Below are 26,513 nucleotides of genomic sequence, written 5' to 3' on the forward strand. Positions count from 1 at the left end.
AAGAATTTGGGTTCCATAGCTGGAGCAGCTCAGTGTGGAGCCAGAGCAGTACTGAGATCATCTGCAAAACTGAACTCATTCAGCAAAAGCAGCAATTCAGGGCCTAGTGCTTCTGGAACACTATAAGCCCTCCCGGAGAGAGTCGCAAGGTTACAAGACAGGGCACCCAGCTGGCATGTGGACTACAGTTGTGGGCCAGGTGAAGGTGGTGCAGGTGTGGACCATGCCCAGGGTGAAGGCTCTGGAGAGGAGCGGGGGCAGTTCAAGAGATGTGGAAGCCAGAATGAGCACCCTCTGGCAGAGGGTGGAGGGGCTGCTCTCTCATAGGTCTCTGGTTTGCAGGAATAGACAAATGGCAGTTGTGCACATAAGAAGAGTGAATAAACAACAGAGCAGATGAGTTTAGAAGGAAAATTCCATTTGGGACACTGAGTTCTCTGTTAGGAATCATGAGAGGTCTGGACTGAGAAATGAGAATCTGGAGATCACAAATAAGTTACCACATCTCCTGACAGAATTTTGAGATTATACTGTCTACATCCATTCTAACATCCACCTTGCCTTTTTGAACCTTTAGTTACTTGAAAGGAATATGAGGACAGTATGAACAAAGAAATAAGGGTCAAAGGGAAAGACATGTGGTTTCAGTCTAAAGAATTCAGGAGAGGTCAGGAAGTGAGAAGACATTGGGTTCTCCTTTCCAAGAACAGAGGAAAAGAACATATATGGTTTAAACAGCATCAAAGAAGGAAAAGAGTCCATTCTCATTCTTCACCTGCCACATCTTGCCCAATTTTTGGAACCCCTAGAGATAGAAACGCAAAATACCTCTGCCTAGGCCAGACCCTGAGATCTCACACATGTTGTTTCTGTTTCCCTTCCCAGGGCCAGGATGGAGCCACAACGGTGGCAAACGAGCAAGAGGCAACCCACCAAGCAGCATAGCCAGCACTGATGTCTCCTAAATCCTCTCCAAATATGAATACGTCAGGATTAGGCTGCTGCACTAACGATTCTCACTCCCCCGTTCTTGTTCTCAAGCCCAATTGTTCCTGTGAGATGCTGCATGTGCCAACTGAGTGTTGTCTTCCTTTAAATGCCCAATGAACCAGGTTTGCGGGGAGGTATTAAGGGAAAGGTTTTCTTTTGCTTCATTTTTCCATTTTTCTTCTGCTTCAGTGCCATCTGCCCCCTGCCTGCAGAGGCAGCTGTGAGTGAGGAGCTGCATTCTTGCCGGCTCCGTGTGTGGCTGTGGTGGACGGATGTGGGTCATTATCCTATGGCCAAGAGGCTTTCCTACAAATGTGGAAATGGAGTCTCAGTTTCATCGAAGCATACTCATACCCAGAAAAGAGCAGACTCAGGAACAGCAGTTAATAAGATGGAGTCTTCCAGAAAATTAATCCTAAGTAATAAGTTAAGTACATTAGGAAGCCCCAAGGGTTGGTTTACCAAAATATGTCAGCAGCCTTATTCATTGTACTCTTCCTTCTGATACTAGTATGGAATAAAGTGGAAGGAGGGCAGACAGAAATTATTTTAGCTTCTGAGTACAATACACAAAGCAGTGAGATTCACACACACCCACCCCCAAACATTAAAAGTTCCCTCACATTACTTAGCAATAACTGGCCAAATTAATTGGTTCTAGATCTCAACATTATTACTTCCTGAAGGAATCTTTGCATGGAGTTAGTCAGTATTCTTGGCAATATATTATACACACAAGGATTTGAGACAAAATGAGAAAAAAGTTAGCTTTATTATGCAATGTTTTCAATTGGAATCAATTTTCCCAGTCACAAACGGAGAAGCCGGGAACCTGTAGCGTTGCCTTCAAGACTGGGGAGGCAGAGGCAGAGTATGTGCCTTGTGTCTTTATGTGGGGTGTGTGAGCATGTGTAGTGAGTGTGGTTTGTGTCTGTGGTGTGTATGAATATGTATGTGGAGTGTGTGTGCTGACAGAAGCTTCCTTTTCTTTTCTATGGAATCACAAAGATAGTGAGCATAACTGTTCCCTATAACACCTTTCTTTCTTGGAGCAAAAGATCGATGAAAGTAAAGAGGTAGATATGTAGGAAAGAAATTAGGCAAAAGAAATTATTTCTAAAATTATTGAAAAGTAGGGATTATAGCAAATATTTTCTTCTCTTTTGTGCTGTGTCATTGGGACTTCAGCAAATTGGAGCCAGAGAAAGAAGAATCATAGCGCGGCCACGATAGCAATGCAATGGATTTTATCTCTCCAGTATGTCATCTTGTTAGGATTCCCCAGGGAGATGGGAAGAAAAATAGCAGAAGTAAAAAAAGAGCAAAGGGACCTTCAAGTTAGGGGAATAATGTTTGGTAAACAACTCTGTCCTCCGCTCTCAGCGTGCATTCAACCAAGCACAGCGCATAGAGACAGAGGCAGTATGAGATGTGGGCTGCCCAGACATTTTTAGAAATAAGTAGGTATTTAAATAATAATTGTTAAATTGATTTACAAAATTGGGAGGTCATATGTCTTTTAGATTTGATTCTATACTTAGCCACGTTAAAAGTGTTGACACATGAAGGCACCATTTATGCCCATGCTTGCATTATTTTAGTGCACTTAACATTAGTATACACTTTTATTTTCCCGCATAGTAGCACAAATGAGATACTACTTCTCTTAATTCAGGAGGCAACTTACAATTCCCATTCAATTTATTGTATTTTTAATCAAAATATTTTCTCCTAAGAAGTGTGCTCCTGTAATACTACTTGATGATAACCCAAAAGAATCATAAAAATAAGTTGAGCTTGCCAAGGTTATCTACAAAGCAGAATTGTAGCACGCCAAAAACTGGGTGCTCCCAGGTTCAAGACAGTTTTGAATCTTGGCTCTACCATTTACTTGCCATAAGAACCTAGGGAAATGACTGAATCTCTCTGTGTTCTTGATTAATCATCAAGGCAGTATTTATACCTCTCCTGCTGGGTGAGAAAGCTCAGTAAATAAACTAAGGGAGATCATCTACAAGTTAGTTCATGCTCAATAATACTAGCAATATAGTCCAAAATATTCTTTTTGCTGGTAAGAAAAGTGGAGCCCAAAACAAAACATAGCAAAGAGAAGTAGAGGCTGGCCTAACTCCCAGTCCTAACCAGACCCTGAAGGAAGGTTTTCACCTAACCATATCACAACCAATATAAAGACATCTTTCTCTTCATGTGAGAACTTCAATCAAAGATCAAAATCTTCATGATTACCAACAACCTAAAATACGCTTAGTTTTACATTTCCTAAGAACAGATTATGTGACTTCCTCTCCTTTCAAAGGGACATAGCTATTCTTCACACAATTTCCACAAGTTGTATATTATTAATAATGAAGTAAGAGTCACAGCTCAGGGTATAACTCTTATAATGAGTTGAAGCAGAAAAGTCCCCAAACAAATGGTGTGGGTAGAGGGACACAGGAGAGGCTGGGTCACTCTCAGGACGGGGTTGTGAAATCCATCTTTTGGGAACGACAGTTGCCCTGAGCAAGGGGTCCTTTTTCTACATTTGTAGTCCCCCACTGGAGTTCAAATTAAATTAGGTCTCACTTAAATTGGATTTTCTCACATTACATTAGCATTTCCACAATCTTGCTAATGTTTGGCAACTTGCTAATTAGTAAGAGGATGACTTTGGACTGGAGAGTTAAATCACATTTTCCTGCTGCTAAATACGCCTGGGCCTGGCCTCTCAAGGAGTACTTTCTTGGGTGTTCGTTCGGTTTTTATTCCAGTGGGCATACCTCAGTTGGCAAATTAAATCCACCACAAGAAATTGACATTACAATGACTTTTTCACTAATCTGAAATCCCAAAATGTTTCCATTCCTGGGTATTACTTCAGTATAGGTGAATCAAGAAAACAACAGTTAACAAGTCAGCAGCTGACTTATACTTATGCTTATACTTATACTGAAGTAATATCCAAGAATGATTTGTCTCTTTGATAAATAGTAGCAGAAACAACCTTCAGAAAATTAATGTAAGACAAGGATAATTCTTTCTCAAGAATTATGTTCCAGGGTTGCAAAGGGCTGAACCTGAAAATATTTATTTTCCTAAGGCTCTTTCATCTTCCCATTATACAGAGCTTCAGGTGTATCCAGATACTGGAATAATAATAATTTGAGCTGTAATAAAGTAGCATAATTTTTGGAAGCTGAAACTGGATAATTTTATCAGTATGCTTGGATTGTTTTCTTCAACTGCATTTTCAGCTTTGCAGTTGCTGTAGATTTACTTCTAGAAGCATAGATATCCAAGGATCTCACATTTCTTATTATATGTATATATATATGTATATACATACAAATGTATAATTTGAGATCATATTTGTGAGAAAAAAATACATATATATACACACACACATATGTATGTATATATATAGAGAGAGGATCACGAAGGGGATCTCAAGTTAGTCCTAGCAGAATTCTTTTTAAATGGATAAACTTAATACTTCTAAATCTGCTTACTCTTTAGACATCTGTCATGTCACTATAAGATTTAATTGCAATAAAATTTCAATAAATTCCATTTTCATTTTAATTGGGTTGAGAAGTCAGAATTAAGTTTTTCATTAAAATTAATCAAATCCATAGGAAGGAAAAACACAGATTTAACTATAAATCCATATGTCTGAAATATTTCTGTAAGTATATATGGACACAGCATAGCCATATAGCCATCATCATCCCATCAGGACTTTGTCTTCCTTTTTTTTTGGTGGTGTGGAGTGGGTGGGTAGGGGGGACTGAGGCTTGCTCACTCTATTTCCCAGGCTGGAGTGCAGTGGTAATCTCAACTTACCGCAACCTCTGCCTCCCTGGGCTCAAGTGATCCTCCCGCCTCAAGCCTCTTGAGTAGCTGGGTTTATAGGTGTGTGCCATGAGCCTGGCTAATTTTTGTATTTATAGTAGAGATGGGGTTTCACCATGCTGGCCAGGCTGGTCTAGAACTCCTGGCCTCAAAGCACTCCACCTGCCTCAGTCTCCCAAATTGCTGGGATTATAGGCATAAGCCACCACACCCAGCCCAAGACTTTATCTTTCATAATCAAGTCTTGTGAAGCAGGCCCACAATTTCTCATCATCTTAAAGAAATGATCTGTCTAAGGAATAGCTTCCAATTTACCATTTTATTCAGATTGAACCACTTATTTAATTTAACGAGGTATATACACCCTTCAATTCTACTTTTAGGATCACTGAGATCAACAATATGTAGTCAAATAGCTAAAGAACTAAGGCCCTGTGGAAGAAGAATGGGAGCAATGTTAAAAATTTACAACTGCAGAAATTTTTACCCCAGGAAACACACACACACACACATGCACACACACACACACACACGCACACACACACACATATGTATGCTCTTTAAATCAACATACAATATCCCTGCAGCAAACACTGAGTTGCTTAAATCATAGAATCATTTTTGTGCATCCAACAGCAATATGCTGAAGAGATTTTCAGGGAGTCATGCATCATCCATCTGCCAAGTCTCATTTCAAGGAAACTGAAAGTTGTATTTGGTTGTATAATAACTGGCTCCTCCAATTTGATCAGGATTTCAGCTGTCAGAAGCCTTTTCCTGTGTTCATGCCAAAGGAAAACATGACCAGGCACAAATAACAGGGTAGATGATGTGTCTGTGTGGCAGAAACAAGCCTCAGTATAAACAAAGAAGACGGTCCTCAGCCACGCTCCCTCGTTGCCTGTTGTCCCTCTCTGTTAGTGTGTACTTCTACTGATTGACTTTCTTTACTGAGGATAAACCTATGGAAAACAGTAGGAAAATGTTTTAGATTAAAAATTAACATTTCATTTCTCTTCTTCCGGCTTAAGGCTGATATAAAGTTCCAGGATGGCAAAAAAAAAAAAAAAAGTTATGTTATATTCATAAGCTCCCCACAAGTTTACACTGAGAAATCAAGAAGCGGGAAATGGAGGGTTATTATTTTAAGCATTGACATATGCTTACCATTTTGTGAAATCAGTTGTGGCCTCGTTCTAATTATGCCTGAAGAAGAATGTTCTATAGTAATTCTCACTCCTGCTGGCATTTTGGCTTGGGCGTGTGAAAGTAAGTCACATATATGACTTAGGTTAGGTTCAGTACTTACCCCAGAGAAAGAAAACTTGCCAAATATGATCTTTTAATATACGGTACTGGGTACATTATTGCCAAAGCTATAGAAAATATCATATAGAAAGACTTGTTGGTGTATCATGAAGACCAATATGAAAAATCTGGAATATTTTGATTGAGTACTATTTGATAATGAATACTACATGAAAGACAAAGTCAAATAAGTTTACTCATGGCAACAGGAAAAAATAATCATAGAAATGCCAAGAAACAAAGTGTTATCCATATCCCTGATAACTTAAACATATGCCGAATATTTTGTACTTGTTGTCCTCATTTGGTATACCAAAGACGTGCTAAACTAACATTTTGGTAACAGAAAAAGCAAATAGGAAGATAATAAGTTACTTTTCCAGGCTGAAAAATTATGTTGCTGAGGACTGTGGTCACTATGTTAAAAAGGTATCTAATATGTTGAGAACATAAATTTGAACTCAGAAGCATAAATTAATTGATCTAACCAATATGAAGTTAACATTTAATCCACTAATGATACCTCTCCCTAAGTATCTTAAATATTTTAAAATTAACTCCTTCTCAATTTGTACAGTGCTCTTGTGAAACAGGTATAGAATTAAAGATCAATAGCCTGATATTTTAGATGGAGAGAGGCTGTGGCCAATGAGATAATCCATGACAGAATGGAAATCTGAACAAAAACAAAGATAGGTCTTTAGTTTCTTGAAGGGAAGGCAGAATTTCCCTAAATGTACAGTGAAGGTGGGCGGAGGGCCTTAATCCACTGTAACTGGTGTATGTGTAAGAAGAGGAAAATTTGGACACAGAAGGAAGATGGTGATGTGAAGACGGAGGCAGAGATTGCAGTGATGCTGCCACTAGCTAAGAAATACCTGGAGCTACTAAATGCTGAAAGAGGCAAGGAAGTCTCCTCCCCAGAGGATTTGGAAGGAGCTTGACCCTGCCAACATCTTGATTTTTGGATATCTAACCTCCAGAGCTATGAAAAAAAAAAAAAGTTTTTCTATTTTAAGCCACCCAGCTTGTGGTATTGTGTTATGGCAATGCTAGGAGACAAATCCAGTCAGTATTTAATTGGTTAGTATTAGACATTAGTAAAAGCTAATCATAATATTTAGGCTTTGATCTTCTATATTGTAAAGAAATAATTTCACAACACAGTTTCACATCCCTACATTTTATGCCTTTCTAGATACATTAATAATCCAGCTCTGGCTCATTAGACAAAGCATAACTCTGTACCCTATGAAAAATTTGGAATGTACAGAAGTGACTGGCATGCAATGCAATCAGAAACCATAGCTTTTTGACATTTCAGAAAGGAAGAAACAAACAACATGTTATTCCAGGTTAAACTAACTCTGTAATGACATAATTGTTCTATAAACATGGAAGTCATTTTGCATCTCGTTCTGATAACAGGTGAAACAAGATGAAAATGTTCTTTGTAAAATCACGTTTCTAAACAAAAGCTGTAACTCATTAATATCTGTGGACTTCAATGTATTAAAAACATCATTATTTAATGCTATACAGAGAGAAAGCCAAGTCTCAAATGACTTGAAAACATTCGAAACCCTTCATTTAAAATCTTTAGTTTTTGAAAGAAGGGTTGATTTTCAATGTGTCTCCAAAGCATTCTGAAATAACCACAGACAGTAACTGAGAGCAAAGCTGGAAATTAGTTGACTGGAAGGCTGTGCGCCATGGTACTCAGCACCTACCACCCTCAGTCCCTAGTCAGGAAGCCCTTCACTGGTGTCCCCATATTATGGAGGACTCTGCTCTGGCCCTCCTCCAGCCACACCCTTCCTCAGAGTGTGAGCGACCTTTCCTCCAGAACAAGCTCCTGGCACCCAAATGCACACTCCCGAAGTCCCTGCCCAGGTGATTCTTGGCCTGCTTCCAAGACTCATGTGGTCCTCTTCCCAGCCTGAAGGCTGTCGAAAGAGTGCTGTGTGTAGAGTGGTGAGGGGTGTATGGACAAGGGTGGGATCTCCCAGCTGGGCTGTCTTCAAGTCTGCCCTCAAGAGTCCTTATGATGGGAAGGTGGGGAGAGAAGGTGGAGGGTCCCAGGCAGGAGGCCAGGGTTTAGGTCTCCCTGTACCACCATGTCCTGTCACAGACTGGTTTTGAATCTGAGCATTGTAAATTGTACTTTGGTTTTCCATGTATGTTTATCAAGGTAGGAGGATAGATTATACTTTAACAGTTTCTATGCTTGATTCATGAGATTTACACATATAGGATGTAGCTCTCCACTTATTCTTGCTCCAGGCCCCAGAAATGTTAGAGGAGGGTTTAGTGGTATCATTGAAATTTAATCACTCATTATCTGCCATACCTTTTAAAATGCATGAAGTTTTTTTTTTGTTTGTTTGTTTTTTTTGAGATAGAGTCATTCTCTGTCACCCAGGCTTGAGCGCAGTGGCGTGATCTCACCTCATTGCAACCTTGGCCTCCTGGGCTCATGTGATCCTCCTACCTTAGTCTCCCAAGTAGCTGGGACTACAGGCACATGCCACTATGCCTGGTTAATTTTTGTATTTTTTTGTAGAGACAGGGTTTCACCATGTTGCCCAGGCTGGGCTTGAACTCCTAGGCTCAAGCAATCTGCCCACGTTGGCCTCACAAAGCACTGGGATTATAGGCATGAGTCACCACTCCTGGCCTTAAACCAGTGATTTCTTAATAGTCAATACCACAAAATTATTTTATGAGAATTCTGAGCAATTCACTCACACCAACAGATTAAAAGGACCTTTTTAATTAAATGAACCCCAAACCAGCAAGAACCACTACTGAAATTAAATAATGACACATCCATCATTTGTGACAAGAGGGATTTCAGAGTTCTGCCAATTTTTATGACATGGCTTGAGCTATGAAATACATCAACTGTGGAAGCTAGTAAAGGAGGCATAGGAATCCCAAACAGGTAGACTTTTGAGTGAGGAATTTTTTGGTGGTGCCCTAACCACGATCAGCCTTCTTCCCTGCTGCTGGCCAGCCATAGTTAGTTGCAGAGCTGTGTTGGTATGGAAAATGATAGGTTTCAAATGACAGCATACACCTGGTCAGGTTCCACCAGGGCTGTCCATGCACAGGTTAGCTCATAACATATTTATTACACACTTAATCTTACATAGTATTGTGCCTTTTACTTGTGATATTCTAAATGTCAAATGAGTAGCATGCTGTGAGTTCATACGAAGATGAGATTATTGAGGGTTAAACAACGCTGGTCATATTATTATCTATGTTAGAGCCCCCTTCTCATTTTTGTATCTATAATTTCAGAAAATTTTAATAAAGTGAGAGGGGTACAGTAAGAGGGGCACTGTACTATATAATTCAAACCATATGTTTTAGAATCCCGTATATCAAATAATCTAATCCTCGTGCTAAATTTTATTAACTGTGTGATTTAGGCGTGTTACTTAAATTCTCTAAGCCTCAGTTTCCTCATGTGTTAAACAGTGCAAACAAAACCTATTTTATAGCATTGTTGTGAAGATTGAAATAATGCTTTAAAAACAGGCCGGGTGTAGTGGCTCACACCTGAAATTTCAGCACTTTGGGAGCCAGAGGCAGGAGGATCACTTGAGGCCAGGAGTTTGAGACCAGCCTGGCAACAGACTGGAGGTGGAGCAAGACTCCATCTGAACAAAATATAAAAATAAAAATTAGCTGGGCATGGTGGTTCATGCCTGTAGCCCCAGCTGTTCATGAGGCTGAGGTGGGATGATTTCTTGAGCCCAGGAGTTTAAGGGTACAGTGAGCTATGATCACACCACTGCACTACTCCAGCCTGGGTGACAGAGTAAGACTGTCTCAGAAAAACAAAACAAAACAAAAAAAAAACAAAGCTTAGGTTGGTACAACATGGAGATTTTTTTGTTGTAGTTTTACATCTGTAGACACTGTTACATGGTATGTTTATACATCACAAAGCTCACTGCATTTTTCCTAGCTAGACAAAAACTAGTAAGTCTCATACACTGACTACAACATTTCATTATTGCGTATTCTATTTAGTTTCTGAATGTCATCACAATTCATTTCTATTTTATGTAATCATTAGCTTGTGTAATATTTGTCCAGCAAGAGTCTAATGTTGATATATAAATGACCTTATGGTATTACTAAATTCTGTACTAAGTAATTTTATTTTCTAGTTATTAAACTCCAATTCAGAAAGAAAATATCTTTAATAGTCATTCCAGAGCAATATAAAATGGAAGATTATAATTGGGTAGCAATTCTGCTATTATACAATAGTAGATTTTAAAATTGCATATATTATGCAACACTCGTTCTGGTTAATGGTATGCCTTTCTAATAAAAGAACTCCATTATTGTTGGAACTCAAGAACTTCATTAAAACCACTGGCTATATTTGTAGTAGAAAGCAAAGAAAAAAGAGAGTCCTGTAGTGTTATGATAAATACCTGGACATTTTATTATGGAGTTCTCACATTTCATATTTCTTTTCTGTGATGCTGTTGTAATCTATGGCCTTTGCCACTCCCATTGCTGCTGTGTACAGCTGTCCAGATTGCGTATTGTACTTCAGCAGGCTCCATTCACATAGACTACCATGATGAGCCCCTCAGACTTGTAAAGTTCACAACCTGCAAAACTATATGTGGTATCCCTGACTCCCTATTTACACTCCATAACAGACTCCTTGTATTAAAAACTAGATTTCTGTGATCTCAGCTCTGACTTCAAACGAGATCAAATTTCAAGAATGGCCTGAAATTAGACTATATAGCTCATCTTCGGCATTTTTAGATAGATTCAAATCTTTGGAGATTAACAAGTTAGAGTCCCAGGTATGTGTCATATGAGACTTTAAACATGTAGCAGACATTTCTAACTTTTGATTATGTATACTTGACGAGAATAGAAGTTGGATTTTGATTATAGCTCAGTTTATACAGCCCGCTTCTGGGTGGCCTCACAAGACCATAGAAACAAGCAGTAGAAAGTATAGCAGATTCTAGAAAGAAAACAGAAAATGTTAAATCAATAAAAAATAAGATTTTAAAAAGTACTCTTAGTTGTGAGTACTTCATAAGTGACTTTTAGTTTTTCCCAGCATACTTTGAGGTGGGCGTTGCGGGCAACCCTGGCCTAAACTAAGAGCCCTGCCTTGGAGTCTGACATTTAGTCATAAGGGAACACACTTCTGAGCCTTTGGTTTCCTCTGTCTGTCTGCCAGTGACATTTAAAACATCTGTCTAGCAAACTCAACATGGAATAGTGGGTGTGCATCTGTGCTTTGTAGTACAATTGCAGAGCTTTGTTGTTGTTATAATACAGCTCTGCTTACAGTTTTCATTTCTAACCCCAGATGGAATTCTGACTCTGAGACTGAAAAAGGAACAGAAGCCAGAATTGAGGTTCATGCATTTCTGCATTCACACATTTTCTTTGTCTTAAGGAGTTCAATTTAACCCCAGGTGCATCAAATTAAAGTTATGTATGTAACACAACTTTATAGTAAGTCCTCCCCAAGTACGAATGAATGTATATTGAGTAAACATCCCAAAAAGATCCCATTAAGATGTAAACATGAAAGAATGCTCAATACAGCTGTGGTCTTACCATTTGCCTTGTGTTGTACATCTGGCGGAAGCTGGTCAAGAGCATACCACAGATAGTCTGGCTGTGTGGAACAATACAACGTTATTATAGCAATATGGACTTCAAATATAGTGGCATGTCAAAAATACAATTAGGCTATGTGGCTTTTATTAAGCAGGCAACACAAAAGTAATTTCTATCCAAACCTATTGCCAACCTCACTCATCCTGCTTACCCCCCATCACTGCCATCATCTCTCCCTACCCCCTCTTAAATCCACTCTGTGTTTGGCCAGAATTTCTACTAGTTTGAGATTGTGACATGTTTTCTTTCTTTTTTTGAAACAGATGTGTTTTGAATATCTGCAGAAGTATAAACACTTGTAAAACTTACTACAGCCCATCAATAAAACAAAGCAACTTAGCATCAACAAATACTCTTCTTGAGACCCTCACACTAGAGGCAATGAGAAGGCCAGGAAAACAAAAAGTTTAATACAAGTTTTCTAATGGTTTAAGGAAGAAATCTAAGCTATTAAATGGGGATTTGGCATTGATAGAAGTCCAGGATGGTGAAGCCGGGCAAATCTTTCCCTTTTTGCTGTTCTGAAGAACCGATCCAGCAGAACCTATCCTCTAAATTGCTCATATAGTTTAGTCTACAGAGACAAGATTTTTCTCTTGGGATTTTCTCCTAGGTTTACACCAGTTAAGAACAGCTAGATATTGAATGTCAAACAAATTGCATTGAATAAATAGTAAACCCTTAGGCCTGAATTATCAAGATATCTCCAAGGCCAGCACCTCTGTATTTAACCTCTAGGAATGGAGCAATCTCAGCTTTACCTGCCCACAAAGCAGGTCTGTCTTTCTGCTCTGAATGCTCACCCCTGCTTCCTACTTCTCCACAAGACACAAAGAATATAGATTTTTTTTTTGTTCTGTAATTCAATTATCTCCTAAAAATAACTTGAGGAAAATTTTTCTAACATGAGCCAACAGAGAGCATTTACAAGGCTGCCAGACCACTGAAAGTAGCCCAGAAAGTTCAATTACTCAATAAGACACTGAGAAATGCTGCTTTTAGTGCAGTTTGACCCCACTGTACCTCTACTCTAGACACCTAGGCCCTTGGCTCCTCTGGCTTATGAAAAAGCTGGAAGAGGAAATGAGATGACCTCTGTTTTTTATCTTCTCGTTTAGTTTTAGATGTGTCAAATAACACATAGGATAAGTGACATGAGCTTCAGTTTTATATTCCAGGAGAGTTGCCAAAAGAAGGTAAATATCCTGTAATGTTACCAACACTGTAGCATGTGACTTAATTCAGCCTTCGATATAGACAAGAAACATGAAATATTATTTTTAAATTAACTGAGGATTTGGTTGTAAACTCTACTGTTATGCTGACATTTTTTTCATCTGACTGCTTCTTGAAAATGTAGGCCATTCCGGCCGGGCGCAGTGGCTCACGCCTGTAATCTCAGCACTTTGGGAGGCCAAGGTGGGCGGATCATGAGGTCAGGAGTTTGAGACCAGCCTGGCCAGTATGGTGAAACCTCATCTCCACTAAAATTACAAAAATTAGCCAGGTGTGGTGGTGTGTGCCTGTAGTCCCAGCTACTTGGGAGGGTGAGGCAGGAGAATTGCTTGAACCCAGGAGGTGGAGGTTGCAGTGAGCTGAGATCGCACCACCGCACTACAGCCTGGACGACAGAGCGAGATGCCTTCTCAAAAAAAAAGAAAAAAAAAAAAAAGAAAGAAAATGTAGGCCATTCTACATGGCTTGGAGTCCTTTTTCAAATATAGGCCTTTATTTAGTGACAATTTTATGTGACCTGGACTGCCTTGCCTTTTTTAATTGACAGGGACTGTTTGATGAGCTATAGTAGGTGAATTCCTTCCTTCTTTCCATAAATAAAGATTTGACTGAAACAATAATTTGTACTCCTAGGTAAATGTGAATGACTGATTGGTTTTATAGTTAACCTTTCATATGAATATTTCTCCAATCCCCCAACCTGTAGAAGCCAACTCCTATAGGTTAATTCACTCCTACAGTAAATTTCTTTTTATGTTTCTCACAATCTGAGTTGACTTCTACATTCTTGAAAAAAAAATTTAATGTTATTGGTAAAGACTAAAAAGTAAGCAAACAGGTAAAGAAAAAAAGGAAATGGGGGAGGGTGAGCAGACAGAACTAGCAACCAGCAATAACATGAAAAGACTCAGTTCTTAGCAGTGTGCTGTGTCATACCAGGGTCAAATAAGAGATGCTCATTAAGTCCTCACATTCCTTCAGCCACCCAAAGAGTCATTATCTCCTCCCTTGGGAAAGGGTTTTGAGTCACACTCGAACAAAAGTATGAGAACTTTCAGGAAGCCAAGAGAATCATGCTCTCTGTAAGCATTCTGGTAGGAAAATCCCAGTTAAAAATCTTAGATTTTTTCATCATGAGAAACACAATCAAACCTAAAGGGTGGCAGGATTTGTCTGGGTAAATCCAAAATGCAGAAAATGCATATTTTTTTCCTGGATAAATTTCTATCTATGTAGGCAAAATAGAAAGTAAAGGAGGGTGGGTGGAATACTGCTATTGAGAAGGAAAAAAAGGGTGCTTTGGGCCTCACTAATTCAGGTTGACTGTCCAAATCAATTCCCCTCACAAATAATTGCTCAACTCTGCATTTCATTTTGTCTGGGAAGACACAGAAATGGAGAACAACTTAAGTGGGTCACTTTTTCTTGGATCCTTTAAGAAAATCCTTTCAATTGGAAAATGTCAAAAACTATTTTGCACATATGTAGCAATATTCATAGTAGTTCAATATAAATTTACAACTGAACAAAAGCATCTCATTTTTCTTGTTTTGCCATATCCACTTTCCTTTATACATAAATACACTTTATACATAAAATGTCCTTTGGGTAGAATGAAGTATGCCAATTGAAAATGTTATATGTTGTTCAAGGAATTATTCCCAATTTAATACCTTTCAGTTAATTTATTCATATCTATGTGTCCTGTGGATTCAGTGTCCCAAAGATAATTCTAGTATACATTGACCACTCCAACTTTGCAAGTTAGAGGCTGAGAGAAAACAGAGGCTCTTGCTGTAGATAATATAACGTGCTGAAATTCCAGAGATGCACATAATTTCTACCAAAACAGTATACTAAGCACTTTTTCAAATGCACTGTTACTTACTGGGTGCTCCCGTTGCTTCTGCACAGCTCCAGGGCCTGTTGGTACCCATGGATCTTGCAGGTGGAAAACCAAGCTGCGGTTACAGGTTGGGCAATACATCTGAGGAGAAAAAAGCTGTGGGTTCACTACCAGTGGGAAAGACTGAGGAGTCACACTGACATTGCTTTATACAAAAGGTTTGGTTTCAATTTTAAGGTTCCACTTAATCTGGCATAATTATAACTCAAAATAGTAAACATATCAATAGACTCAGGACCGATACAGATGAGGCTCACAGGTCAAGTTTTACCTAAGCTGAAACTATAATCATTTCTCCATTTTGAAGAAATTAGACACACTTGAAAAGTATATAGAGTTAACTTTGTGTTTTTGAGTTATCTTTATTGAGGGCCCTCAATGAAGAAAATCTATCCATTGAGTCATAAAATAGGTTTTCTTAAATTGTAGCCAGGGAAAACTAAAGTCCAGAAAGGAAATTAGGAATTAAGACAAATAATATTCATTATTTAAGGCTATTAGAGAACCCATGGGATAAAATGCTTCAGTGCTCAAGAAGGCATGTTATTTTTTCAAAAGAGGCAGTGTTTGATTTAGTTTTCTGTTAATTGTGTGAGCAACTGCATGAAATACCAATGAAATCTATTTCCAGGTGATTGTGGGTCTAAGGAGCACTAAGGCTTGTGCTGGTATCATGCTTGTGCTGGTAACATGTGCTGGTAACATGCTCTATAAAGCATATGCTTTCTATGAGTGTTAGGGTTCAAAGGCCTTGGTGGTGCCTAAGCACTGTCTATCCATTGATGGTGTAGTCAGTAATGAAAAGCATGGGTTGTTGTAGGCCACCTGTAGCAGAGCTTGAATATGTCTTTAATTGGGACAATGAGAAATGCTGTACATGGGAATAAATGTATGCGTGAAAATTAGATCACCATACCTGTTTTAATTGCTTTTCTAGTTTTTCTTTCTCCATCTGACAAGCTTTTATCTAAAGACAAAACAAAGGCATTTGTTAATCAAGACAAGTTCAAATCATTAATTCCCAAGCCACTCTTGACCTACTCAAGTGTCAGGCATTGACAGTAGTAATACCAACAAAAACAGCCGCAGGTTGGTTTCTGCAGACACGCATTGATTCTTAAAATTTCCAGTTGAAGTTTGAAAAATGTGATAGTTTTAAATTGCTATTCCAGTTTTTTGAGGCCATTACAATTCTGTTTTAGGTAGATCTGTTTACATACAGATATAGAAACAATTTCCATTGCTTACTGAATGACACTGGAATTGTCAAACTGACATTCAAAGGCTGCCACAATAAATTTTAGAAGTTATATATACACTTAATCCATGTCAGAAACTTATCTAAATTTTTTACATGCAATAACTCACTGAATCCTCCCAATCCCTCTAGGTGATACTTAATATTATCTCAATTTTATAGATGAGAACACTAAGACATAAGATTCTGAGTAACTTGTTCAAAGTCACACTGCTATATTCCATGGCTTCTCACTACTTAAGGCCCAGCCTCATCTAGATGAATCACCTACCCTGGGTTCCCTTAACTTAAGACACACTTAGAGAAAGCTGGCTTTTTCTTGACTGTTCATTCACATCATTGTCATTCCTACACTCCATGTCCCACATTCCCATAAGGGATGGTCAAATAGCCCCTTCTGAATGATACCTTTCCAAGTCCCACTCATCAGAATTATTCTGTCCTCTTATGTAGTGTTGTACATTTATTGTGTGATTTTTTAGACCAATGTGTACTATTTACAGGCAATTCTTGCTGCTTGTGGTGGTCATATTCCATTAAGTCACTACGGATACTGAATTAGTGAATATTGAACCACTGCTCCTAGGAGAAATGTTGGGTTAAGTTTCTGCTAGCCTCTTGTCACAACATTTGTGTCAACGGATCAATACATAACTTTGTTTCATGTGTGTTTCTGATTAAAGACAACTTATTTAATATGTATTGTTGATTAACTCTGAAGTCATGGTCAAGAGTACTATAACATGCCTTAATGAAGCTTCTCTAACACACATTTTCTCTATAAGGCACATCACATTCTTCATGCTTAGGAATACTAGAGAGCATGTCAGCATATATGTGAGGGCCATTCTAAACCATGAAATCACCAACAAAAAGCACAAAAATGTAGCAAACATGGCACTAAATAGACCACAAAAAGAACACTAGGAATGTGTATATGTCAGGAAACAACTTTGCCGCTCTGCTCATATGTAAGGATGTATCACAAAGCACTACAAGTATTGATTTGGGGATGACAAATGCATTTTAGTGAGTAGGGAAATTCACGTATGCAGAATTTGTGTTGATGAGGATAGACTGCACACATCTCTTTTACTATATTGTGAGTTATTTACTAGCAAGAACCAGTTTTTGTTTTCTCACAGCATATAGCAGAATGCCTTGCAAAAAGAAAGCATCAAAATTAGATTACAAGGAACTGAAAGTAGCATGCTAATTATAAACTAAATGAAACTATTAAACATGCCCCCTCTTCTAATAGACTAAAATAATTTATAAAATACCTCTGAGCCATGACTTGACTTGAGCTGAATGTTTTCTAAAGGGTTTTTGTTTTTTTCTTTTCTTTTTGAAACAGAATCCCACTCTGTTGCCCAGGCTGGAATGCAGTGGCCCAATCTCGGCTCACTGCAACCTCTGCCTCCTGGGTTCAAGTGATTCTCCTGCCTCAGCCTCCTAAATAGCTGTGATTACAGGCGCGTGCCACCATGCCCAGCTAATTTTTGTGTTTTTAATAGAGACGGGGTTTCGCCATGTTGGCCAGGCTGGTCTCAAACTCCTGATCTCAGGTGATCTGCCCGCCTTGGCCTCCCAAAGTGCTGGGATTACAGGCGTGAGCCACCGCACCTGGTCTGTTTTTGCTTTTTTCACTTAACATTGAGAACAACTTAGTGAAGTCACAAGGTAGGTTTCATTATCTATATTTTACAGGCAGGTATACTAAAAGAGGTTAGGTAACTTATTTTTTAGAGAGAGATTTTAGAGTAATAAGAAACATTTTAGAGATCATCTAGTTCAACTTTGTCATTGTACAGATGAAGAAAAGGAAGCATAGAAAAGTTAAATAACTTGCTCAAGGTTACCACCAATGGAATATTAAAGCAGGCAGGAACACCAAGTCTTTTTCCCCTAAATTCTCCTATTTCTGAGTACCCTAAGCACCTTTCACTTTACCACATTACTTATTTTCACTGGCTTAACGCATCCTCAGTGATAGAATGAATACATTCTGGTAAGAAAGCAACTCAGAATGCCAGAATGATTTGACCTAAATATTCCTCTAAAAGTCCACTTGGACAACAAATAATATGTTATTCAACTAAGGTAAAGTCAGTTCTTTTTAAAATATCATAGCATTTAATCTGCTGTTAATACATTTAACATAGATCATCAAACCATCTATTACATCTCTGTGAATTCTATCATTCTCTTACTGAGTAAATGAGACTTAAAAAAAATGATTGGGCTTTCATTATTTTAAATAAAAAATTTCATAGCTTTAAGCTATCACTTTAGATATCATTAAGATTGTCCTTTAGGTTCTAGGCACAATTATACCATACTGCATTTAGAAAATACATTTATTTTGTTGATATCAATCAACTTTACAGGTGACACAGTTAAGGACTTGTGGATTATAGTATATAACGTTAAGTAGATAGATATACGTTCCTGACCAGACTAAAAGTTCTGTAATGGCAAGGACATTGCCAGTCTATCACCATTCTTAATATAGTAGAATAAAGAAAATTATTTAATTATATATAATTATATATTGATATATAATTTATCATATAAAAATAAATAATTTATTTAAAATTGTTTTAAAATTAAAGTTGTTTTACTGGCAGCAAATTTTAAAATTGCTTTAAAAAACAAATTATTTTTTGTTCTAAAACTGTTTTACTGGCAGCAAGTAAAACAGTTTGTGCAGAGACAACTTAAAAGAAATTAGGGTAGCTGGGCCTGTAAGAAACAAATTAAAAGAATAAAAATACAAAAAATTAGCTGGGCGTGGTGATGCATTCCTGTAATCCCAGCTACTTGGGAGACTGAGGCAGGAGAATAGCTTGAACCTGGGAGGTGGAGGTTGCGGTGAGCCGAGATCATGCCATTGCACTCCAGCCTGGGCAACAAGAGCAAAACACATTCTCATTAAAAAAATTTAAAAAAAGGAGAGAATATATAATATATACTCTTTTTTTACCAAAAGTAATCAGAACACTGTCTTACCTATTATTGTGTGAATTATTTTTTAGGTTGCCTGAATTACTTTCATAAAATTATTTGATTTTTTCCTACTATTTTATTTTTTCTAATTTCTTACAGAGAAAATGGTTCTGCAAAACAATTTTTCCATGTAAAATTAGGAATTTCAAGTTAATCTTAAAAAAATCAGAGATAAAATTAAAATTAATTCACAATCCACTTTGTATTTGGAAGAAAATGATGACTAACTGTTTTAAATTTTTTTATGACTAAGAATCTTGAAGCTAAGAGCTGCCACAGCATTCCCATAACAATTTTCTATTTATTTAAAAGTATTGCAATATTTTACAAATAAAAATGGTGCAGTTTGTTTTATTTTTTAGGCAAAATTATATTAGCTACATTTTCCTTCATTAACATCACTATTTACCCATCGTGGCAACTTCCTGAGTCTACTTTAATATATTCAATTACACTTAATTTTAGTATGCTTACATTTAATATATTCTATTTTAATAAACTGGTGACCATTATCTGGCTTCCTTGAAAGTACTCCAGTTACATTACATCTGGGAACCACTGAACAAAATCCTCAGTCTCACATATAAATGGCATTTAGAAATATGTATGTTTTTGGCAGACAGGAGCATTCCAACATAGCCCTTCAAAGAAAATGACAAGAATTTTAAAAACAACTTCACTTTATTTGAGTACTAGGTAGTTCAACTCTCATTCTACCAAGATAAATATTATGAGAAAAAGATCAAAAGGACTGTATTTTATAAAAAAAAACTTTGGAATCCAATTTCTTGGGCAATTCCTTAATACACTTAAGTTAAAAGAAATTTCCAGTCATTTTCATCTCTTTACAAGATTGTTTAAGAATGACTTCATCCCAGGTGCTGACCTTTCAAAAAAATTCAATGTCAATTAACAGAAATCCAAAAGTCTTGAATTTTTTTAAATGAAAAAAAATACATACATGCTGGCAAAGATTATTTTGTTTTGACTTGTACCTGAGAATTCAGCCTGTTCAACTGGGATTGAGAAGTTTCATTAATTTGCTGTAGCTCCTCTTTCTCTTGATTAAGTCTCTCTCGATCCGATCGTTCCTTTTTGAAGTCTTCTTCATATATTTGCACCTAAGAAATATTAACTTGCTGTTACTGTTAGCTTCCTTTTCACTCAAGCCATTTAAATGACTTTATTTTAAATGACTGCTGCCTACTCCATTATTGTAAAGAACCCTCCCAACTAGTGTTCAGTGTCACTGTTTTGGAGCAAGTCATCCATCCCTAACACAAGGGCTTTTATGTATGAATACTGCTTGAACTTCTAAAAGACAGTTTACTGACAATAGCTGTTAAGTGATGCCACTAAATACTGACATGCCCAAGTTTCCAGACATAAATTATAAGTTGAATGCAAAAGAGAAATGAAACCCTTACATATGTGGAAAAGCAAAGCATGATTGTTAAAAGGTATTCACAAATTTTCCCTTTATAAGTTATTTTGGATGTATATCATAAATAATAGTAATGTTTGAGTGGAACACCTCTTGAGAGGCACTCCAAATATTTGAGAAAAGTGACTAAAAACAAAAACAGGTTTAATTATTGTTACTGTTTTTAACTGACTTACTGTTGACTGAGGGCTAGGAGACTGGTATATAAAGCTATGAAAACAAATGAAAGTTAGGGAATGAAGTAAAAACATTCCTCTAAGACTCTGATTTAAATTACTACTTATATTGGAACCTAGTAGCTAGATTTTTATCTATTAAAACTAATGCACATTACACTTTCATCACTAACAGCCCAACAAATTTTAACTAAAGGTTTATCAATTTTATTGTTCTAAGTCGACAGCAATAGAACAAAATATGCAAGGGAAGAAATTAAAAATTTTGTATAGATCTACATGCAGATACACATATTACATTTTTAAGGCTTTATTCACCAGAAGCACTGACGGGAAACTACATCCAGCCACACTGATATTTTGATGATTTTTTTGGTTGAGAACTGACATTCATTTCCAGAGACAGTTAAACTAATGCTCTGTAAACAATTACCAGAGGCATTTTAAATGGGAGGAGCCCATCTGATTAGAATTAAACACTGGCGACATCATCACTTTAGTCAGGTAGGGGCCAAGATTCCAACTCAGTTTCTTTGTGCATTTAAACCCTTTAGTGTTTCATGTGGCACCTGGTGATGTAATGATTGTGGGTGCCTGATTAGAAACGTGCACAGTTAAAATATTTATGGAGAAAGTCAGCAGTAGAGGCACTGCAAAACTACGGAGATGGATTTTGGTCATGGATTATGAAGAAAGAATACCTGTCACTGTAACAAATATGAACCAAACCATTATTATAAACTTTATGTGTAAAAGTGACTCTTGCATGTGGTGTACCTTATATGCGAGTTCCGAAGATGTCAAGTGTTTGAACATAAGCAGTACTTTTGGTTTTTGAAGAAATCCTGGCTAGCGCCAACAATACTTTAGGGGTTGAGAGTTTGACAGAGCTTTAAGACTGTGCATATTACCCTTATTCTCTTCATCGGTTTATTTTTCAGCTATGTATTTTACCCTGAACGTAATGAAGCAGATTATTCAAATAAAATTGACAGAAGAGAAAATCCAACTTCACCATCAAATGCTATAAAATTTTTAGATCTATTCACAGGCTACTTCATATGAAGCAATAACAATAAAGTAAATAGCAACAATAATAACACAATTGCCCAATTTTTCCATGTATTGCAACAAAAATCTTTGTAATTAGTACTTGCTCAGGGCAAAAGCAGTCAGTAAATCATACCCAGGGACATCAGAAAAATAATGCTTTCCAGCCCTTTGTTCTATGACACCCTGTCTCCCATTGCTAATATGTTACTGACAATGTGTGCCTCAGGGACTGAGGTTCCTTTATGGATCCTACATTTATCATTATTGCCATGAACCATTCCAGATTTTTCTCTACATTAATTTAACCTCTCACATAAAAAGAGACATGATATGCATGGTGGGCCCCTCAGCTAAGTGAATTTCAGCAGATTGATTAAATTTAGACACAAGTAGTTTAACCAGTGCAGTATCTCCACAGCCCTATGCTGCCAATAGATACATGCAGAAGTTGTAGAGAGTGCATCCTTACTCTTGCTGTCCACTTGGCAATAGTGTGTGAGGTTAGGTGAGTGGAGAGGAGAATGCTCTTGCGCATCAATGAATTGCTAAGTGGTGCCATCCATACACGGGACTAGCTGAGCAGACCTGGTTTCAGTGATTATAATAAGTACAAAGTATTTTCTTTAAAACTGCTCTTATTGTGCGAAGGCCTAGAGGCTAGCAACTACAGAATCACCACTCAGCTGCTACCATCTTCTGAAAAGGTCCAGAGTTGGGATTGATAGTGTTCTTAAAATAAACCATGTGGCTGGGTGCTGTGGCTCACGCCTGTAATCCCAACACTTTGGAAGGCCGAGGCAGGTGGATCACGAGGTCAGGAGTTTGAGACCAGCCTGGACAACATGGTGAAACCCCATCTCTACTAAAAATACAAAAAATTAGCTGGGCATGGTAGCGCACGCCTGTAATCCCAGCTAGTCGGGAGGCGGAGGCAGGAGAATCGCTTGAACCCGGGAGGCGGAAGTTGCAGTGAGCCGAGGTCGCAGCACTGCACTGCAGCATCGGTGACAATGGGAGACTCCGTCTCAAAAACAAAAACAAAAACAAAAACCATGTCTACGTGAAACTCTGTAGCCCCAGTGCTAATAGAACCTCACCCAAACGTTAATTGGCATGCCCCTCTTTTAATTGTGTGTTGTTGGGTAAGCATTTAATCCGTCTGAAACTCAGTTCCCTATGTTCTAAATGGTAGGACTGAACTAGCTGATCTATATTCTTTCTATCAAGCTTGAAAATTAGATAATTCTACTTAAAATAAATGCAAAAACCTTTGACATATTTCTAGCAGCAAGACATCTAAAAATGCCCAAAGAAGCATGAACAATGGGCAGTATGCTCTCCACAGGATCATGCCACTTCCAGCTTCTCACCTGCTGCTTCAGAACTTCCATTTCTGTTCTCATCTCCTCATGGCAGAATTCCACTCGAGACTTCCTCAAACAGTCCTCGGAAAATGAACACTTGATATTCAAGGCGTCCTGAAGAGCCTATGTAATAAGATAAGTACACTGTTGATCTAAGATTTACCACATGGAATGAATTCTTTTATAATTGTTACAATCATCTCAAATGCACCCACAAATATGCATTTCATGTTTAATGCTGCTTCCATAACTGAGTAACTTTCTTCTTTCTGATTTTCTCATATATGTATTTTTTTTTCCAGGATCTCTGTCTTTTCTCCATGATGATGCTTATGTTAGTCAATCCTCATTATTATTTAGGCTTTGATGTTGGACCCTCCTCCTCCACCTAGCCAACTAAGAAAACAAAATCTATATCTATAGACTTTTTCCAGATTCTCTGCTTCAGTCAAATGTATACCCTTTCAATGATGCTTAGCCATTAGGGAAAATCAGAGGCAGCAAATATGCCCATCCCTTGGTACTGACTCCCAGAGATTATGAGTCAGTAGGCTGGAGGATATGGTTTGAGAATTTGCATTTCTCAGAAGCTGGTGCTGCTGGTCCCAGGTGATGTTTTGAGTAATATTCTACTATATAACTATGGCATGCCTCCAACAAGAGAGAGGGACATCCACAGAAATGAAAGCCCATGCAGATTCATTATCTGATAGCTCTGTTGCGCTGCTCTTCTGCCCTGGCCTAGCCACAGTCCTGTTTATTTTCTGTTAAAACATTCATTAACTCACTACTGAGTGGAGAGAGTGCCCTGCTTTCTTGACATCCGGTATAAGTTGATGCTTTTAGCATGGCATGAGGAGAGGAAAGAAAGAAGTAATACCTTTATTCACCAGAACGATTATCATCCTTAATCATTAGCTCATGATGGGCATATCATTACATTATGTTTGGTAACATCATATGAAAGACATTGCCTCTATTTTGAAGACCTTTGGTTCATGATAAGTTCAATAAAAATGACTTCCAAATATTGTGACAGAACACTTCTCATCCTGGTGTGGCCTCAGAGACCACAAAATGACCACTCGCTCATTATCAAATGAGTCCTCTGTACAGATAGAAAAGGTTCATTTTCAGAGATCTAAGAATAATTTGCTTCTGTGTTTCTTTAGTAACTTCAACAGTGTCTATTTGGTGATATTAGTGGTAACTTACTCCACTGCATTACTATGTAATATGGTCATAAAGGTAGGAAAAGAAAAGCAAATGTGTGGTTTTGAGTATGTGAATAGACTGGGAATTTCCTAATAGAATGTCTTAGAATATACAAATACTGTCTAGCCTGATATGAATATCATTTTCTTCAGGAAGTTGTAAGAGAAAAAAAGAGCTTTTTTCATCCTTCAGAGAGAATTTAAAGAAACAACAAAAGTAGTTTAATAATTTATGTTTTGTGAGGATTTGTGTTAAGCTCTAGGAAGTGTCAGAATAGTTCAATTTTTTTTTCAATTGGTGAATAGTAGTAAAGAGAATCTAGGGTGGGGTGGGCCAAATGGATTATGGCAATGGAATATGCTGGTTCCTTATCCTACACCTGGGAATAGACTACTTTTGTAGATCTTGTTATTTGAATTTTCTGATCTACTTTTCGTGCTATTCAGGATCCTAGAAATTTTGTAAATGAGTCATAAATGAAAGATGAGTCTAATAGATATTTATTCCATTTTGGGCTTTCCCAACTTCCTTGAACAAACACCTATAACCTATTCTAGAATATTTACGATTAGTACGGATATCCCAAACAGATCTACTGAGATGTTAGACAAATCAATTTTGCCCACAGATGGCACGAGCTGAGTAGCCTTAGGTAATTGTTTTCACTTTGGTTAAACATCTGGCTTCAGGAGCCTGATAAAAACAAACTCCTAGGTATTTTCTTCAAAGCAAATAAATTGAATAGAGTACACATAATTGTGTGAACTTCTAAAAACAGTATGTTAATTACTAAGCTGACATATTACAAATTTTTTCTGAGTGAATGGGTCAGCAGGCATTCAGCTTGTACATAGAGGGTAGGCCCTGGATTCCATGCTGTGATGGATGGTGTGCAAAATCAGCTGCCAAAATCAACATTTTGAGTAACTTTTGTTTATCACATTGGTAAAATGTGATAAGGAAAAGAAAAATATTCATTGTAAAATAGAAGAACAATAATATCTTACATTAGGTACCAATACCCATCTTAAATAAGACAAAAATCTACTGTCATAACTCATCACTTTCTATCTATACTTTTAAGGGACAGCTTAAAATATAGATGTGGGATGAAATCTTTTCTGGCTTTAAGCATCCTTTTATTTTTTGCTCACTACCCATAAGTAATGTATTATGCCTGTTGAAGCATGAATTCTGGGTCCAGAATTGTCTACCAAACATATTATGTACTAGCTAATTAAATTCATCCATTCACTCATTCAATAAATATTTAAGAACTTACTCTGAGCAAGGTCCTGTTCTAGGTATTCAAGATAAAGCAGTGAACAAAACAGAAAAAATTCAGAACCACATTATGACATTGCCTGAGTCCCTCCCTCCCTAAAAATACATGTTAAAATGATATTTTACAAATGCGTTGCTATAAAGATGGATACATAATATATGAAAATGTGTTTTCAACCCCAAAGTTTATTTTTTCTTCTAATTTTAAGAGAAATTAAACGTAAACATACTTATGGGTCCCTAACAGTACTATAGGCCTGGCCACTGTGCCTCGGGTGCCTAATGGAGGAGTTGGCACGAAAATCCTACCTTCACGGAACTAACAACCAAGATTAGTAGCTAGAAAACAAATAAAGTCAAAAAAGTTAGACATTATATATATATTAGACAGTAATAAATTCCAAGGAAAAGTTAAACCAGGAAACACCAGTAGTATAGTATGTAATTTTAATTAGGATAGCCAGAAAAGTCATCTTTGAGAGGTGACATTTGTATAAAGATCTGATTTTACTCAAATTATTTTTCTCATTGAGATTTTATAATTATAAAATCATAAAATTTTAAAATGTAAAATTTTGTATAGAATTATTAAATTATATAATCACTGGAATGATGAAAAAGTATATTTTTCTAACTTAAAACAATTTTCTGTGAACTACAAATATGGATACATAAACATGAAGAGTGCACGTGGACATGAGCAAAAATACAGCATTCTTGGCTGTTCTAATATCTA

The 26,513-nt window shown here is 37.3% G+C and overlaps 1 protein-coding gene across 3 annotated transcripts in view; it reads right to left on the reverse strand.

Annotated features, from left to right (window-relative positions):
* Positions 1–2,660: 2,660 nt before the first annotated feature.
* Positions 2,661–26,513, reverse strand: part of TNIP3 (TNFAIP3 interacting protein 3) — a 98,188-nt gene continuing 74,335 nt past the window's right edge. For all 3 annotated transcript variants that reach the window (XM_063664065.1, XM_054485138.2, XM_054485139.2), the window contains 6 exons: positions 23,285–23,401; positions 20,237–20,362; positions 15,891–15,941; positions 14,957–15,055; positions 11,770–11,830; positions 2,661–5,804 (listed from right to left, as the gene is read on the reverse strand). In XM_063664065.1, coding sequence (XP_063520135.1) covers positions 5,773–5,804; positions 11,770–11,830; positions 14,957–15,055; positions 15,891–15,941; positions 20,237–20,362; positions 23,285–23,401 — 486 coding nt within the window. In that variant the 3' untranslated portion in view covers positions 2,661–5,772. The remainder of the gene's footprint in view (positions 5,805–11,769; positions 11,831–14,956; positions 15,056–15,890; positions 15,942–20,236; positions 20,363–23,284; positions 23,402–26,513) is intronic.

Source organism: Pongo pygmaeus, chromosome 3 (assembly GCF_028885625.2).
Source record: "Pongo pygmaeus isolate AG05252 chromosome 3, NHGRI_mPonPyg2-v2.0_pri, whole genome shotgun sequence".
Lineage (NCBI taxonomy): Eukaryota > Metazoa > Chordata > Mammalia > Primates > Hominidae > Pongo > Pongo pygmaeus.